We start from the raw sequence: 15,983 nt of genomic DNA, 5'->3' as shown, positions 1-15,983 counted from the left end.
CCCTGGGCAGCACCAGTGCTAGCAGGATGAAGCGCTGGAACTAAGGAGGCCCCTGAGAACGAGAGGGCGGCCGCCAAACCGGTGAGGCAGGAGCAGCTCTCCCTCCCCAGATGGCCGTGGCCGCTAGCCCTGGCGCCAGGAGGCCATGTTGCCTTTCTCTGGGCTGAGGGAGGCACCACGCTCTGGGCCTCCTCGGCACGCAGGAGAGACGCGCGGCCTCCGCTCCCTCCTGCACCTTTGCTGCATCTCTGATGGGCGAGAACTGCTCTGGGCCGGGCCCGGAGGCCAAGCCCCATGGTGGACGCCACGGGCCAGCTGCAGGAGCTACGCGGGCCAGGTTGGGCCCACGGGCCAGAAGCCCCACACCCCTGGAGCAATCCACCATGCTGCTTCCCAGGCACGGACAGGGAGTGGGGCGCTTCCCCCTGCTTTTCTTTCCCGTGACTCCACATGCCGAGGGAGACTTAGGTTCCATTTAGCCTCCTTGGTCAAAAGCAGTTCCCAGGGCGAGCCTCCGTAAAGCCGCCGGCCATCCCCTGCCCCTTTCGAAAGGTGTCTAAGCCGGGGTGGCGCAGACTCGAGGCTCGTGCGATCGACTCGGTTTTGCACCAGACCCCCAGGGACCCCCAGCTGAAGCAGGCCGCGAAGCAGCGACCCAGGAGGGTGCACAAGCGCTTGCTCCCAGGGCCAGCCTGGCGCTAGCACAGCAGTCCTCATCTGCTTTCCTCCGAGCCCTGCCTGAGCTCAGCAGCCTGGTGTAGGCGGATGAAAAGCCGCGTTTCTTACTGCCGTTTGTAAGCCGTTGCCGATCTTCCACAGATCACTCCGAGCGATACCAGGAGCCGCCCCCTCCCATCTATTTTTTGCCTGCCGTTGATCTGCGTTTTGTTCCAGCAAATTTCATAAATTAATCATGGACAGGGGGAAACACATCCGGAAAGCTAGCAAAAAGGAGTGCTTGTGTGTTCTCCTGTTTGAAAGATTTCAAAGACTGTGTTCTCCGTGCCGTGTTGAAACATTGCCAGTCTGGCAGCCGAATTCCACAGCAGGGAGGTTCTGACGGCAGGCTCCCATGGAAGGCTCGGCAGGAAGGCTGGGCTAACGGATGAGAAGCCCAGTACTGGGCCCCAAACGCCCGTACCTTTTAGCTGTACTGTCAAAACTAAGGATTAGCAGAGACCTGTAGACCCTTTCAACTAACACATACAAAAGCTGGGAAATGACTAAATGACCTGAGTTCAGGGAAGAGGAGGCATCTCCATCGGGGTCAGAACAGGGCCCTGGGGTTCCGCTTCTTGCTCTGCACAACGCAGTGTCCACACCAGCCATAAAACTCTTTCCCACCTGCCTCTTTTCTGAATTAAAAAGCCTCTGCTCAGCTGCCTTTCCGGGCCCCTTGTCCAGCTTTGTGGCAGCCATTTTGAAATGGGGCCAGTGGTACAACCCTGCAAGCTTTAAACAACAGACATAAGGCCATTAGGATAGTGTGGTTTTAATTGTGAATTCATTTCTTCAACATGCCTAGAATGGAATGTGGCTCTATTTGCATTAAAATAAAAAAAGAAAAATCTGGATTGTATGCCTTTGTATAACTTTTTACAAATTTGCAAACATACCAATTTTACGTAGCCTGATAACATTTGCAAGCAGCGTACAAAGTAGCAGAATTCAGCTTTTCTAGACATGAACATTGAAGTGGCAGCAAACAAACCGCCAGCCTTCAGAAACGTATCCAGGTGAAAGTGATTTTTGGGTGACTTCAAATTGCAAAGCAGAGGTTGCTTTGATAAGGAGCACAAAGCTTCTCCATAGAGAACGCAAAGGCCCTGAGCAATCTCAGAATGTCGCTGGACGTTCTTTTTGTATGCAAGATTAAGAAGATGGAAAATGCGTCATGAATGGCTCTCGAAGCTGGCTTAAAAGGAGCAAATCGCAGCCTGGCTACAAAACCACGCATGACACATCATCATTACAAACTGGAAATGGTTTTATTCATTTAGATGCCACAGCTCCCCGGGACATCCCCCTTGAGCATGCTGGGAACTGTAGTTTATGCAGGTGCTGAGAATCATCTGTTTGATACCCAATGGACTCCGAGTGATTTACAAATCCCAGGATGCCTCGCTGCAAAGGAGCAGGACATGAGCGGTGAGCACAAAACCACCTTAATTTTAGTAGCAAAGACATACATGAGTGCACAATGTGTGAAGTCTCCTGACTTGGTTTGCAGGTAGATGCGCCTGATTAAGTCTAGGGGAGCCTTTCAGGGAAATGGAAGGCTTCACGAAACGTCTGCAGAGACCCCCAAAGGGACTGAAATGGCGAGCATGGACTGCTGTTCACACACAACCTCCCCGTGTCGCAGGCACTGCCCCGAGTATCGCTCCAGGCCGCAGGGTACAGGTCCTCAAAAGGCAGGTTTCTCTGGGTCAGATTTGGCTCCGACGCAAACAACGGCGCTCCGGCACTCTTATCAATAGAGAGAGATCAGTCCCATGAATTGCACTTCGCAATTTCTCGATGCCATCAAAGGCCAAGGTCTTCAGGGGGAACAGGTAGCTTCCCACTGCCGGAAAATCCGGAACACCTTACGGGATTTCACGGAGAGATTCTGCAGTGAGAAGGAAAGAGGGACATACTTAAAGGGAACAGAAAATGCAGTCGCAGAGATAAGCAGCAGGCACAGAGGAATGGCGGGGCTGCAGGAAAACCAAACCTCAATGTGATTTTAGGCCATGTGAATCGGGCCGCAGTGTACAAGTCACAGGGATCCATCGTCCTGCTTCGGTCGGGCCTAGCCAGCCCTCGTCTGCAATGCTTTGCGCGGCTCTGACACACCCTCTGAGGATGAGTGGACCAGCGATCCACCCTGGTGCCCTGCGGAGGGGTCAGGCCGCATCTCCCAGCATGCCCTGGGCAGCCGTGTGTGCATCGTCAGCTTTTTGGGAGGGTGGAAAGGTGGGACAGGGATCCAATCAATCAAAGATAGACACACTGGAGCAGTTTCAAGGGAGAGCAACCACCACTGGGGAGGTATGAAGAACCAGTCCTATGAGGAGAGGCTGAAGGAAGTGGAGAAGAGAAAGATCTCTTCTCAGTCTGGGGAAAAGAACACTGAAGGGATCAGCGTGAGATCTCCCTTCGGCTTCCGGGAAGAGAGTTGCGTAATGGAGAACAAAGACATCTTTCTCATCTGCTCGACCAACGGGCTTCCGCTCCAGGGGGCAGAGCGCAATCCAACACACGAGAGGAAAGCCACGGTGCCTGGGGGGGGGGGGTGCAGGGTCTAGCCTTCACTCAGCTGTGACCCTCCCTCCCTGGCTGGCTCTGGGCCAGCTGCCCTCCCTCACAGGGTGGTGGTTGTTGTGAGGATAAAATGGAGCTACCGAAGCCCCCTTGGGTTCCTCGAAGGAAGAAAAAGGTGGGGTACAAAGTCAGTGCGGTAGCAATAGAAACGAGGAGCATTTGGCAAGAAGACCCACGGCTGAGGGGCAGGTGGTCGCTTTTCTCCATCGCTGGAGGTCTGCAAGGACAGGGACCACTGGGCGCCTCTCAGTTCTGGGTTCCTTGGGTCAAGGAGGGATGAGGCCTTGACCCACCTGCAAGGCCTCATCCCAGCCTGGCGGCCAACCGGGAGCAAGCGGCCCCTTGGCACCGGACACGCCACAGCCGAGACCGCGTAGTGTGCGAAGGCAGGGCTCATCCCCGTGGCCGCCGACAGCGCAGGACGCTGCTGGTGCCCAGGCGGGCCGCCTCACCTCCGACTCCACTTCTGCTGGCCGATCCGATGGCCTGGAGGCCTGGAGAGCCTTCAGAACGACCTGCCAGCCGAGATCCGCCATCTCCTCCGAGCGGTCCCCTCCGGCCACCATCTCCTTCACCGTGTTGACCCAGGGACACCAGTCGCGGTGCTGGGAGATGGGATCGAAGAAGCTCCGGGCAGACGAGTCCTGGCCAGAGAAGGGAAAGGGCTGCTCAAGACGGAAGCGCCGCGCCACCGAGGAGACATGGAAGGTGCTTTTGTGGCCACGTTGGCCCCCTTGGCTCTCCCAGATGCCGCCTCCTGTACGTGAGCCATCAGGGGGCCGTGGCCACAACTGAGGAGCAGGTCCTCAGGTCCCAGAGGATCTGGGCAGACTAGGGAAGTGGGCAGGAGACCACAGGGTGGCGTTCAATGTGGATAAGTGCAAGGTCTTGCACTTGGGGCGTAGGGATGGGTGTCATGAGTACAGGCTAGGGGACAAGTGGCTGGAGAGCAGCGCTTGCGAAAGGGACCTCGGGGTGCCGGTCGACTGCAGGCTGAACATGAGCCAGCCGTGTGATGCGGTGGCCAAGAGGGCGAACGCCACCCTTGGATGCATAGCCAGAAGCGTGGCTTCCAGATCGAGAGAGGTATTACTACCACTCTGTACGACTCTGGTGCGCCCGCAACTGGAGTATTGTGCTCAGTTCTGAGCTCCACATGACAGGAAGGATATAGCCAGGTTGGAGTCAGTGCAGCGAAGGGCCTCAAGGTTGGTGGCCGGTTTGCAGGGGATGGGATATGAGGCAAGACTAAGGGAACTGGGTCTCTTCAGCCTGGAGAAGAGGGGACTCAGAGGGGATATGCTGGCGACATGCAGGTGTGTGAGGGGGTGTCACACGGAGATGGGTGGAGACCTGTTCTCCCCTGCACAGGGGGGCAGGATGCGCTCCAACGGAGCAAAGCTCAGGGACCCAGATTTAGGGTGGATGCCAGGAAGCACTTCCTGACGGTTACGACCCGTAGGGTATAGAATGGGCTTCCACGGGAGGTGTTTGAAGCCACATCGGTGGGAGCAATCAAGGATAGGCTGGACAAGCACATGGCAGGCAAGTCATAAGCAGAGCCGGCTGGATCCGGGGTCAGACTAGTTGGCCCAGGAGGCCCCTTCTGCCTCGCTCTGTTTCTGTGCTTCAAGGCGGTGCCTACCAAAGGGGCCAGCTCTGCTGGCTGGAAAACATGGCAGCCACAGTCCAACTCTTTCGCTGGGCACCCCCTGGAGGAAGGCTCTTGAAGAGCAGGCCAAGCTCGCCAGACCAAGGCTCTGTTGCTCATGCCAGGCCGCCTCCTGTCCTCAGCACGGGAAGGCCCCCGCAAGGACCACACTGGGAGCTTCGTCCCGGAACGGAGCCCCAGCACCGAGGCAGAACCCCCACGCCCTTCAGGCCAGCGCGGACCCTTCCCCTTCGCTCCCGCGGGCGGGCGGGCGGGCACTCACCGAACTGCCGGACGAGCAGAGGCGGGCGCGCTTGGCCCTCCGGTGCGGGCAGGAGGGCGCCTCCGCCCCGGAGCCGCAGGCGTCGCTTTGCCCCATGCTGCGGGTCACCGGGCGGGTGCGGGTGGCCGGGCTGGCCGTGTCCATGTCGGGGCGCTCCCCCGAGCCGGAGCTGGAGCTGTCGAAGCTCCGGACACGGGTGATCAGCGGGGACGGGCTCTTCTCGGCCTGCGCGAGGAGAGCGAGAGTCAGCCGGCAGGGCGGCATCCCCACCACACGGGGCAGCGGGGACCCCGAATCGAGGCGGGCAGCAATCCCCCCCCACACACACAGGCAGAGCAGGGGGCCTGTGAGGGACCACCGGCCGCGCTGGCTGGGGCTGCTGGGAGCCCAGAGCATCCGGCCGGCTTCATGCTGGGGAGGCTGGCCCAAGGCGACGAGGAGCGAGGAGAGCTTTCAGGCCAGAGCGTGGTTTTGGGTTCTCGGACCCGAGAAGCGAGGCCAGCCGATGCCCAAGCCCCTCCGGGGCACATGGGCTCCACGTGCCGTCCTCTGCTGTGGCCCTCCCACGGTGAAGCCTTGGTGGCGGCTGCTGGAAGTCGGGATTCCACGGACTGAAGCGGCAGAGAACCCTGCTTGGGCGGCCTGTTCCCCTCGGAGCACGGAGCCGCCTCCCCACCCTCCTGCGGGCCACGCTGCAGCCGAGGAGGGCCACGTCCCCGCCTGGGGCTCAGCCGGATGCGGCGCCCACCAGCCGTGTGCCCGGCGGCCTGTGCGGTTTCTCTGGCTTAGAGCCTGGGCTGAGCCTTTGGATCCCCCTTCCGCAACCCAGTGTCCTCCAGGGATGTTAGATTGTCGTGCCCAGCCTGGCTGTGGATACTGGGAGCTGTAGTCCAACATGTCTGAAGGGCGCCAGAATCAGGAAGACGGCTTAACGTTCCTGGCAGGACCTGCTCCCGTTTGGAGACTCTGCTCCCCGCCAAGGTGCCTTTTATCGGCTGGGGCAGGGGGGGCAGTGCCCGGGGCTGGGGGGCCACCGTGCCTCCCCCTGGAAGCAGCCCTCCTTGCCAAAATCGCCACCATAGCAACAGAGGGGGAAGCAGTGCAGGGGCACAGGCCTCCCTCCCGAGCGGAGCTGGGCTCCTGCTGCACCTGCGGCGGCAGAGCAGGGCCTGGAAAAATGCCGGGGAAGCCGCACTGCCCCGCCTGAGGGAGGGCCAGGGCTGCACACGGAACGGACGCTCGGCACCTGCACCTGCCTGCAGGGCGCTGGCCCGCGTGGGAGGCAGGAGCCCGAGGCACCCGACGGACACAGCGCTGCAAGAGGGACTGGCCATGGTGCTGGCGGGTGGCAGAAAAACCGGACAGGCAGCGGATCGAGGGGAAAATGGCTGTAAAGCCCATCAAGAGCACCGTGCCTTCACGGCCACGGGAAACCCGCCCTACGGATGGCGAGATGCAGACGCGCTGACCCCCCTTCTGGGCTTGGGCCAGAGCCCCGCAGGCCTACCTGCTCGGTCCCAAGGGGGAACCCCGCATCCTGGCTCCGGGTGATCATCCGGCGTGGAGAGGTGGGGACGACGGGGACTTTGTCAGGGCGCCCGTCCGCAGGGGTGGCAGGAGCGCCGCTCGGGGGGAAGGGGTGCTCCGCCTCCGGGAGGGCAGCCTCGATCTGGTGGGAGGCCCAGAGCCCCACCTTCCTCATGCAGCGGCAGCAGGAGATCAGGGGAAGGTGCACAGATCCGACGGGAGGGCTGCGTGGCCGAACGAGAGAGGTGCCGGAGTCAGACGAAAGGAAGTACAAGCGGGAGCCGGAGGCCGAGGCAAACCCTGCGCCGCTGTCCCCCAGGTGCTCGCGACTGGCACGGCCCGCCATCCCTGCAGCGCAGCCTTGGGGTCTCTCTCTCATCCTCTCTCCGTCTGAGTAAGCATTCCCCCCAGCAGTTGCCTGGCTGGAGGCGATGCCATTTGACCTGCTTCCTTCCCAAGTGGCCATGATGAGAACGGTTGATTATTGTAATGCGCTCTACGTGGGGCTGCCCTGGGAAACGGCCCGGATACTTCTCCTGGCGCAAAAGAGAGCTGCCAGGCTGCTGGCAGGGACTGGGCGTTGTTCTCGCCTAATGCCAGTCCTCTAGCAGCTTTGCTGGCTCCCAACTGAAGTCTGGGCCCAATTCAAGGTGCTGGCACTGACCTAGAAAGCCCTAAATTTTGATGAACTCGTGAATGAAAAGCAGGAACAAAGAAGTCATTGAATTTTATGTTCAAAATCGGGATTGATTTTACGGTTTACAATTCCCCCCCTCAACTGCTCAATTTCTATTTGAATTTTATGCACGGAGTTAAAAGCTTATTTTTGAGTACAATTTGTTTACCTGCAGACCTGCTTGTGTCTCAGGTTATGCTTCAAAAATTAAAAATTTGACTTCTTCAAATGTGATATTACTTTTGTAGGGGGTGGGGACATAAATCAGACATTTTCTAGGGCTGTGGGGCATGGAAAAGGTTGGGAACCAATGCTTTAAATGAACACGTAAATACACTATCGCTCCACAGAAGTGTCCTTAAGGGCAACGGCGGCCCTCTGTGCTTGCCAGAGCTCCAGAGAGGGCAGGGACCTGTGGATGCCACACAGAAAACTTTGTGGAACGCCTGGCTCCCCTTTCCAGCCTCCGATATACCTGCTCATCCAGCCGCAGAGGGCCAACACGCAAGCCGTGATGTGGATTTGCAGAAGGTCCGAAGCGCGCCTGGTGGGCGTTCTCTCACCCTCGGTTTTGCATTCGGCATCCTCAATCAGCTGCAGGAGGTGGCCGATCGTCTCTTCCGTCAAGGACTGGGAAGACAACCCACCAGTCAACAAAGCGTGGCGAGGGGCTGCCCTTCTCCACTTGGACCCGGGTGCAAACGGCTCGGGTGCCAGCACTGCGGAAGTCCCCACACTTCCCCCAGGCAAAAGGGGGGAGCATCGCCCTCTCCAGGAAGGAAAATGCCAACGGGGAGGAGGCTGTGCCAGGGAATTTCCGCCTTCCTTTAGGCCTGGATTCTGCCTGCTATAAAAGGGTTGGCCAACTTGGGGCTCTCCAGGTTTTCGGCCCGAGAACTCCCATCATCCCTGGGCAGCATGGCTAGTGGGGAGAGAGGGAGGGAGCTGAAAGCTTAATGACTAGGAGGGCCACAAGAAATGGGCAGCCTCCCCCACCCCTGCACAGGTTCGAACAACACGCTTCTCATGCCCCTGACACAGGTTGTGCTGGGGACCCCCAAAAGCTATGTAGCGTGCAAGAAGCATCTCCATGGCTGCCATTTTCGGGGACCCCAAAACCTTCGATTGTGAAGGAGCTTGCCCACGGGCCCTTTCCTTGCCACCTGCATCCTTTTATAAAACGTCGCTTGCTGAGAGGTGTCCTTCAAACGCAAAAAAAGCATTGAGTGACTCAGTGGCAAGGGAGGGGCACGTTTCACATGCTCAGAGGAGCATTCTTCAACGCCATGCCCTCCAGATGAGCTGGACCACGCCACCCATAATCCCCTAGCCAGCTATGCAGGCCAAGGCAAAATGCCAAGTGTAGTTCCATGCAGCAGGGAGACACCTGGCTGGGGAACGCTGCTTCGGGGTACTTTCGTATCACTGCTCATATTTTGTGGGCTGAGTCCCAGCCCTCCGAAGGCTTCGCCCCGTCTCATTTCAAACCCCGCCTGACAGCTGGGAGTTCAGACTTGCTTTGCTGGCAACCACCTGGCAAGCGGTGGATGCAAAGGGCCCTGGAACGGCCTGCTGTCTCCCCGGCGGGCCGGAGTGCAGGAGAACCTACCATACTTTTGAGAGCTTCTGGTTTCAGCGAGGGCAGCTGAAGCTCCAGTGGAACCAGACTCTGAAAGCGCTCCAGAAACTCGTTGAAAAGGGCCAGAGGCTCGTCAACCAGCAAGACGGAAAAGCGATCTGGCCAAAAGGCAGGAGAAACAGGCCTGAGGACAGGTGGGCAGGAGGCACTGGCCGTCATCCAGGCGTCCTCCAATAGCCCTGGTCTGCGACTCCCATCGTTCCCAGCCAACACAGCCACGTACAGACAAGTCCAGGGAACGCACGGGCGGCTGTGTCCACCTCCCAAAAGCATCTCCTCCCCACAGAGGGAACGCCGTCTTTTCTGGCACCCGTTTCCTCCGGGCATGGACTTTCTGCTTCTCACAGCCAGCCCTGCCCCTTCCGAGCAGAGGGTGCCGTTACCTACCTGGGCACGGACTGTCTGGCCAGAAGCAGAACTTCTCATGAGCGGCCGACAAAGCTTTCCTCAGCTCCAAGCACCTCTCCTTGTCTGGAAGGCAAACGCATATCCTTGAACCCTGGGAGCTCCCGAAATCAGGGAATCACTCCAAGCAAGTCTGAAAAGGCTTCCAAGCAGCTAAGCGGCCAGAATCCGTACAGTGAGCGAGTATACTTCCTACACACCTTTGGACAGAGAGCTATCCTCCAGCCCCCAGCCAGCCGTGCTTGATGGGGCCAGGCTAGGAGTGGCAGGACTCTTTTCTGTCTAAACCTACATGGAATTGCACCCAGAAGTGTGTGCAGCTAAAATCACGACACCCTCTGCCCCCATGGAGGAACAGAGCGCACCTCCTTCGCACAGGTTGTGCCAAACGAGACGAGCAGCTTGATTTGCAAGGAACACTGAAGCCCAAATCCTGGACAAGCAGGAACCAAGCGCAACGCCCCGCCTCACTCGCTCCTCCGCCACCCCAGCTGCTGCTTTTATTTCGCATTCCTTGCACGCACACACGTCCACCTTCTCCAGCATGAGGGCTGGACACGTGCGCTCGCTCTCGCTCTGGTTAATGCACGCTGCGCTTCTCTGGAAGTCCCGCTCGCTGCCTCCAGGCCACGCTGGGGAAGGACAAACACAAGACAGCGAGCCGGGCGCAGCCCTTACACTTGCGGAAGTCAAAGGCCAGCTGCAGGCTGGCGCAGAGATAGGCCTGGCAGCTGGCGCACTTCAGCATGTCACACTCGATGTTGCTCCAGCCGTACTTGGCGCAGATCAGGGGCGACAGCTCGTGGGGCTTGCCGGCCCATTTGAGGGAGTGCCAGAGTTAAGGGCGGAACGCTCGTCAGGGTCTGCAGACCGGGCTCCGTCGCCCGCGTTGTGCCCAGGCGTCTTCTCGTCAAGCATGGGAAGCGGGCTCATTCTGCAAGGGGGAAGAGCCTTCGGGGACCCCGGGGCCACACCCACTTCCCTCCCCCCAGTCCCCGACGGCCAGTTGTGGGGTAGATTCTGGCTTCTGCACGGCCTTTTCCCCACTCGGAAAGGTCAAGATGCCTCTCCTGAGGCCCAGTGAGTGATGGCAGGAACTCTGAATGAAAGCATGGTGGTATTTGGAGCCACACTCGCCCCCCTTTGCCTTCGTCCCCTCCTCCTTTTGCCACCAACTCTGCTCACCCCTGGAACACAGCCTCGGAAAGCCTCTCTGAACGGCATTTGGCAAGAGGATCTGCACCTCTGTTATACTGGCTCAGACCACTGGGCTACCTAGCTCAGTGCTGCTTATACTGAATGGCAGCCATGCCTCTCCGGGCCGTCGGGCAGAATTTTTTCCAGCCTGACCTGCAGACGCAGCTGGGTGTGGAACTGGGGGCCTTCTGCAGGCAAGGCAAATGCTGTGCTGCCGAGCCACGCCTGCTCCCCACACGTGGGGCTTCACCCGGCTGCCCCTGCTGGTTGCAGGCATGCCCAAGCCCTGCCTGGCCAGGGACCTCCACGAAGCCTCTCCGTGGATCAGCTCCTGCTCCAGCTGCAACTTTAATGGCCAGGAGTGGCCTCCTTTCAGAGATCGCCCCCAGCACCGGTTCCGTCTGCCAAGCCATCTCTGAGCTGAAGATTTCTGGGCAAGCAGCTGCTCAGCCAGCCAGCCAGCCAGCAGAACATCCCAATCTTGGCATGAAACTCATCCATCGGCTACCCCTCAAAACCCCCAACATGACAATTCCTATTGGTTGACACCGCTCCTTCACCCCACCCATCCCCATCTGCTCTGCTCAGGACCAGGCCAGAAAAGGATATGGTAAATGTTTCCACTCGGCTGAAATAGGCTTCTTTGCTGGTGGCTTCGAAAGGCAGCTCGTCAACCAGGGGAGACCCATTTGCCACGTCACTTAAGGCAGAGGAATCCTTTCTGAAAGTCAGGTGAGAGGGCATGATATAGTGACCTGCTGTGGACGGTGACGATGAGTTCTGATTTCCCTCGTTCCTCCCCATCCCAATTTCTCCAGACCTGCAACAATTCAAAACCCACAATCTCCACCCACAAACCCAGTGCTTTAACTCTGACCGTGACAAGCAGTGGAAAAAACATGTCGAGTTCATTCCGTACGCAGAGCTGCTGTGAAATATGCCTTTAAAAATTACCCACACCAGCGTCTAAATATTTGCGTGCCATGTAGCATGTATGATGCCAGCTCCGCAAAACAAATGTGAACTTTAAACCACGCATGCTTCTTATTCGTTAAGCACTATTTTTGGGATCAGTATCTTGAGGCAGTTCCTTATTAGTCAGGGTCCACCCAACAGGTGCGTGGCTGCTTTGGAAACGTAAAACAGAGGAGAGCATCATAGAGTTGGGAGGAATGCTAGAGGTCATGTAGTCCAAAGCAGGCGATGCTATGCAGGGTGCAGCCTCAACATCTCGTTCAGCCTCTGCTTAAATACCTCCAGAAGCCGCCATTTCCATTTCCGCTCACTGTTCGAATGTCGACCGGAAAGCCGCCTCTCCCTAACCGCTACTTGTTCGTTCTTGTCCTACCCTCCTGAACAATGGAGAACTCTGCTCCATCTCCTGCACAGCAGCCTTCCAGAAGGTTGAAGGTCGCTCTCTTTTCCAGGCAGAACATTTCCAGTTCCTGGTACAGAACATTACCTACTGTTTTTAAAAGAACTGGCTTCCCAGACCCTCTACCATCCTGGTAGCCCATTCCTCGGTGCGTTCCAGTCTGCCCATGTCCAAGGTGCTCAGAACTGGCTACGGTACTCAAAATGCTGCCCAAATCATGTGGAACAGCGTGGACCTACCTTCTGTGATCTGGACATTCTGCCTCTGTTGATGCAGCTCAGGATTGCTTAGCTTTCTTGGCTGCTACATGACACATTTGGCTAACAGGCAGCTTATGATCCCCTAAAGCATAATCCTACGTAAAGACAGAAAAAAGGCCTACAATTCCCAGCACTCCCTAGCCAGGGCCTCTTTTTGTACAAACATGCATAGGATTCTGCTTTAAGATACTCATATCCTTTTCATTTGCACTGCTGCCAAGTCAGGTCTCCTGCCATCCTGCACTTGTGCCTGCCTTTCTTTCTTTCTTTCTTTCTTTCTTTCTTTCTTTCTTTCTTTCTTTCTTTCTTGTGGGGGAGGGGGTAGCTTCATGCACTTATCCCTGTTGAATCTTATTTTGTCAGATTTGGCTGAATGTTCTCACCTACCTAGATCCTTTCCAATCTTGATTTTGTGTTCTTTGCTACTGGCTGTCCTTCGTAGCTTCATGTCATCTTCAAATTTGATAAGCAACCACTGTCTATCCTCATCAAAGCTGAACTGCACAAAGCACTGGACAGAGCTCTATCCAAGAGGGTGCTAACCCTTTCACTATTGTTGCTCAACCAGTTGTGGATCCATCTGAGTGCTGTAGCTTCTAGCCCACTGTTCACCATCTTGTTAACAAGGATATCATGGTAAGCCTGTTTTCCAGAAGCTCTCAGTGATTACAGAAAGGAGGTCTAAAATATTGTTCATGAGTCCCTGGGTATATAATTCATCTGGCCCTGGAGATATGAATTTTGGGCTGCAAATTCTCCCATTTTCATTTGTTCTACTTCTCCCAGGCTAGGCGCAAATCCCCTTGTGGGAAGACTGAGACAAAACAGAAGTTAGGTAGTTCCATTGTGGATGCCTGTCACCATCACACCTTCCTCATCACCTTGCCAGAAAGGTTGGATGCTGGAAACAGAATGATGTACAAGCCAATCCTTTGAGAAGAGTTGTTCTGGGCTGCCATTGCATTTGAGTGAGAGTCAAGGTGAAACGCCTTAGACAAAGTCGGACCCTTGGTCCATCCTGGTATTGTCAATACTGATTGGCAGCGACTCTCCAAGGCTCATGTGGGGATTGAGCCCGCTTCTCCCATATTACAGCCTTCAAAGGCTGTTGGCTCTGATTCTGAATCAAAAAAATAGGCAAGGATGGAATTAGCAACTGAAATGCCAAGGCCACTGGACTCAGAAATCAGACAGTCAGATGCTGAGAACCAGCCAGTTTCTGGTGGGGTGGTGGAACAAACTGAGATTGTGGTGGCATATTTAACACCATCAATCCAATTGTAGGTTGTCAGTCTAAGAAAGTTAACTCACCAAAGAACATGAGATTTTCCTGACAATTGGCCTGGCAGAAGCATGACCCACATTTTAGGGGCAACCAACACTTTTTTGTTTGGGAAGGGGGGAAGCTTTCCAGTTTGGAATCAACTTCGTGCCAAGATGGCCGGCATGCCATGTCCTCAGTTACTGACTTCTGCAATGGTGCTCTTTTGCATCATATTGAGAGACTAGCTGGCCAACCCTAACATAATAAAGACTTTAATCAGGAAGCCTTTTGTCTTCATCTGCCTGAAAGGAAGGGGAATACACCAAGTTTCAGGCAGGATTCTTTCCTAGACCCACCTGGGGAAACCAAGCATTGGCCCAGGGACCTTCCGTGGTTCAAGCATGCCCTCAACCGATGAGCTTTCCCAGCTGGACATCCAGCTCCTCTTTTCCTTCGACAAGCGTCTATTTTCCCGCAGAGCACCAAGAAGGTCGCTGAGAAGAGGGTGTCCCTCCGCAGAGCACAAGGCAAGAGAGCCGGGGGCTCCCCTGCTCCGGCGTTGCTTTGGCCCGGAGCGCCGCACCGAGCCCAGGCCGGTCCCGCCCGCCCGCCTGCCCGGCCCCTGCCGGCTCGGCCGTTCCACGGGCACGGGATACTTCGGGTCCGAGGTGCCCCGGCTGCCCTCGCGGATCCCCAGCTTCCACCCCCAGCTGGGCCCGAGCTCCCCGTGCCCGCCCTGCCAGGCCGGGGGGCGCCTCAGGGAATCCCGCCGCCCGCCCAGAACGGGCGACCGAGGCCGTGCGCACGCAGAGGCGGCGGGCGGGATCCCGGGCGCCGCGGCTCGGCCCCCCGCCCTTCCGCTCACCCTTCCGGGCCGCCCTCCTCCGGGGCGATCCCGCCATCGATCAGCTCGCGGACCTTCTGCGGGGTGATGGCCGCGGGCTTGGCTTTGCCCGCCGAGGCGCCGTCCTCGCTCTCCGCGCCGGGAGCGGCGGCCGCGGGGCTGGGCGCCGCCATCTTGGTCCCTCCCTCTGACCCTTCCCCCGGCACGCGCCGCCCGCGGAGGGAGGGCGAATCGTTCCGGGCCGCGTCGCGCCAGCGCCAGCGCCGGGGCCTCTCGGGGGCACGGCGGGGGCGAGCGGGCCAGCAGCGCCCCTGTGCGCAGACTAGCCCGGGCTGAGTTCGGCAACGGAAGGAGCCGGGCTGGGTTCCTAAAGCACCCCGGCAGAGCCCAACCGCCGGACTCCCATGCTGCTTACTCGGAAGGGAGCCCGATGCCGTTGGACCGAAACCTGCCCGTGCTCCCCCGCACATCGCTCCCGCGGCTCTGCAGAGGATCCTCCCCCGAGTGACCGTGCAGGCAGAATCGCAGTCCTCGGCCAGCTGGAGCTGGGCTGAGGGCGGGCGGAGGATGGCTGGCCCTGCGTGGGTGAGGCCGGCTCCTTTAGACATGCAGCGAAGTGGAAGAGCAGGGAGGAGGAGAGCTGCATCTGTTGGATTCTGGCTGCCCAACAGCAGTGCGGTGACCTGCCGAAAAGCATGGCCATCGCTGCAGAGCTCTTGCCGCCTGGGGAAATCCAAGCGCACTAAGAGGTCAGGGATAAGGTCAGATCCGGGCCATTCCGGTCTAGGGCGCACCGCTTGCCAGTTCAGTCGTATCTACGGAATGCCGGGACTTTTTTCTACCCAAGCGTGCAGAGTCCTGCGTTCTAACGAACTTGGGTCAGAGGTCTAGGAAAAGCCATCGGTGCCCCAGATGCTTTGGGCTGCAGCTCTCAGCGTTCCTGCCCTTTAGCCAGGATGGCTGGGGATGATGGAGCTGGTAGCCTAAAAGAGCTGAAGGGCACCACTAAGTTGGGACAGAGAGTGGTGCATGGCAATAAGAAAAACAACAGTAGCCTGGCCCAGGGAAAGGACGCCTTCCTCTAACAGCAGCGCAGAAGCCCTTTATCTGACCCGGCCTCTCGGGGACTCCTGGGAATTGTAGTTTTGCCGGCAGACGCGCGGATTGTCGATGCTTTCCCACCCATCCACAGAACTACCCTTCCCGTGGGCCCCCGCGAGGCGGGGAAGCGACCGGCCACGCTCAGCGCGGGGTTTCTAGCCTCGATTGCTCCTGCCTTTCCCCCTCCGCGGAAGGAGCGCCGCCGCGGGCGCGGAGAGGCGGCCGGCGGTCGACTGCTCGGCACTGCCGCGGCGCCTCTGCGGCGACGCCCCTCGCCCCGCACCCCAAGAAGCGCGCCCGCGACTGGCTGGCGCGCTTCCAGGCCCCCGCTGATTGGCTGCGCCCCGGGTGCCCGCGCCGGCCCCGCTTGCGCTCGGCGGAGGCGGCTCGGCTGGGCTGGACGCGCCGGCGCGGCTCGCAGGCGAAGCGGCGCGGCGCGGCGCGGGCGGAGGCGG

The 15,983-nt window shown here is 58.3% G+C and overlaps 1 protein-coding gene across 4 annotated transcripts; it reads right to left on the bottom strand.

Annotated features, from left to right (window-relative positions):
• Positions 1-1,476: 1,476 nt before the first annotated feature.
• On the bottom strand, positions 1,477-14,600 carry ZC3HC1 (zinc finger C3HC-type containing 1). 4 transcript variants are annotated; one of them, XM_044429191.1, is made up of 11 exons: positions 14,449-14,498; positions 13,201-13,439; positions 11,294-11,405; positions 10,166-10,316; positions 9,470-9,553; positions 9,053-9,180; positions 7,919-8,073; positions 6,748-6,991; positions 5,241-5,465; positions 3,759-3,950; positions 1,477-2,611 (listed from the first exon to the last, which is right to left on the bottom strand). In XM_044429191.1, the coding sequence occupies exons 2-11, from the start codon at positions 13,281-13,283 to the stop codon at positions 2,543-2,545; spliced, it is 1,443 nt and encodes a 480-aa protein (XP_044285126.1). In that variant the 5' UTR covers positions 13,284-13,439; positions 14,449-14,498; the 3' UTR covers positions 1,477-2,542. The 4 variants fall into 4 exon arrangements, with proteins under 4 accessions (XP_044285126.1, XP_044285106.1, XP_044285135.1 ...); XM_044429171.1 differs by lacking the exon at positions 13,201-13,439 and having other exon boundaries at positions 14,449-14,600; XM_044429200.1 differs by lacking the exons at positions 13,201-13,439; positions 14,449-14,498 and adding an exon at positions 13,940-14,127.
• Positions 14,601-15,983: the final 1,383 nt, after the last annotated feature.

The sequence above is a fragment of the Varanus komodoensis genome, unplaced genomic scaffold (assembly GCF_004798865.1).
Source record: "Varanus komodoensis strain SLA01 unplaced genomic scaffold, ASM479886v1 scaffold1, whole genome shotgun sequence".
In the NCBI taxonomy this organism is placed as follows: domain Eukaryota; kingdom Metazoa; phylum Chordata; class Lepidosauria; order Squamata; family Varanidae; genus Varanus; species Varanus komodoensis.
Note: the sequence above shows the minus strand (reverse complement) of the source record. Positions and strands in the feature narration are given on the sequence as shown.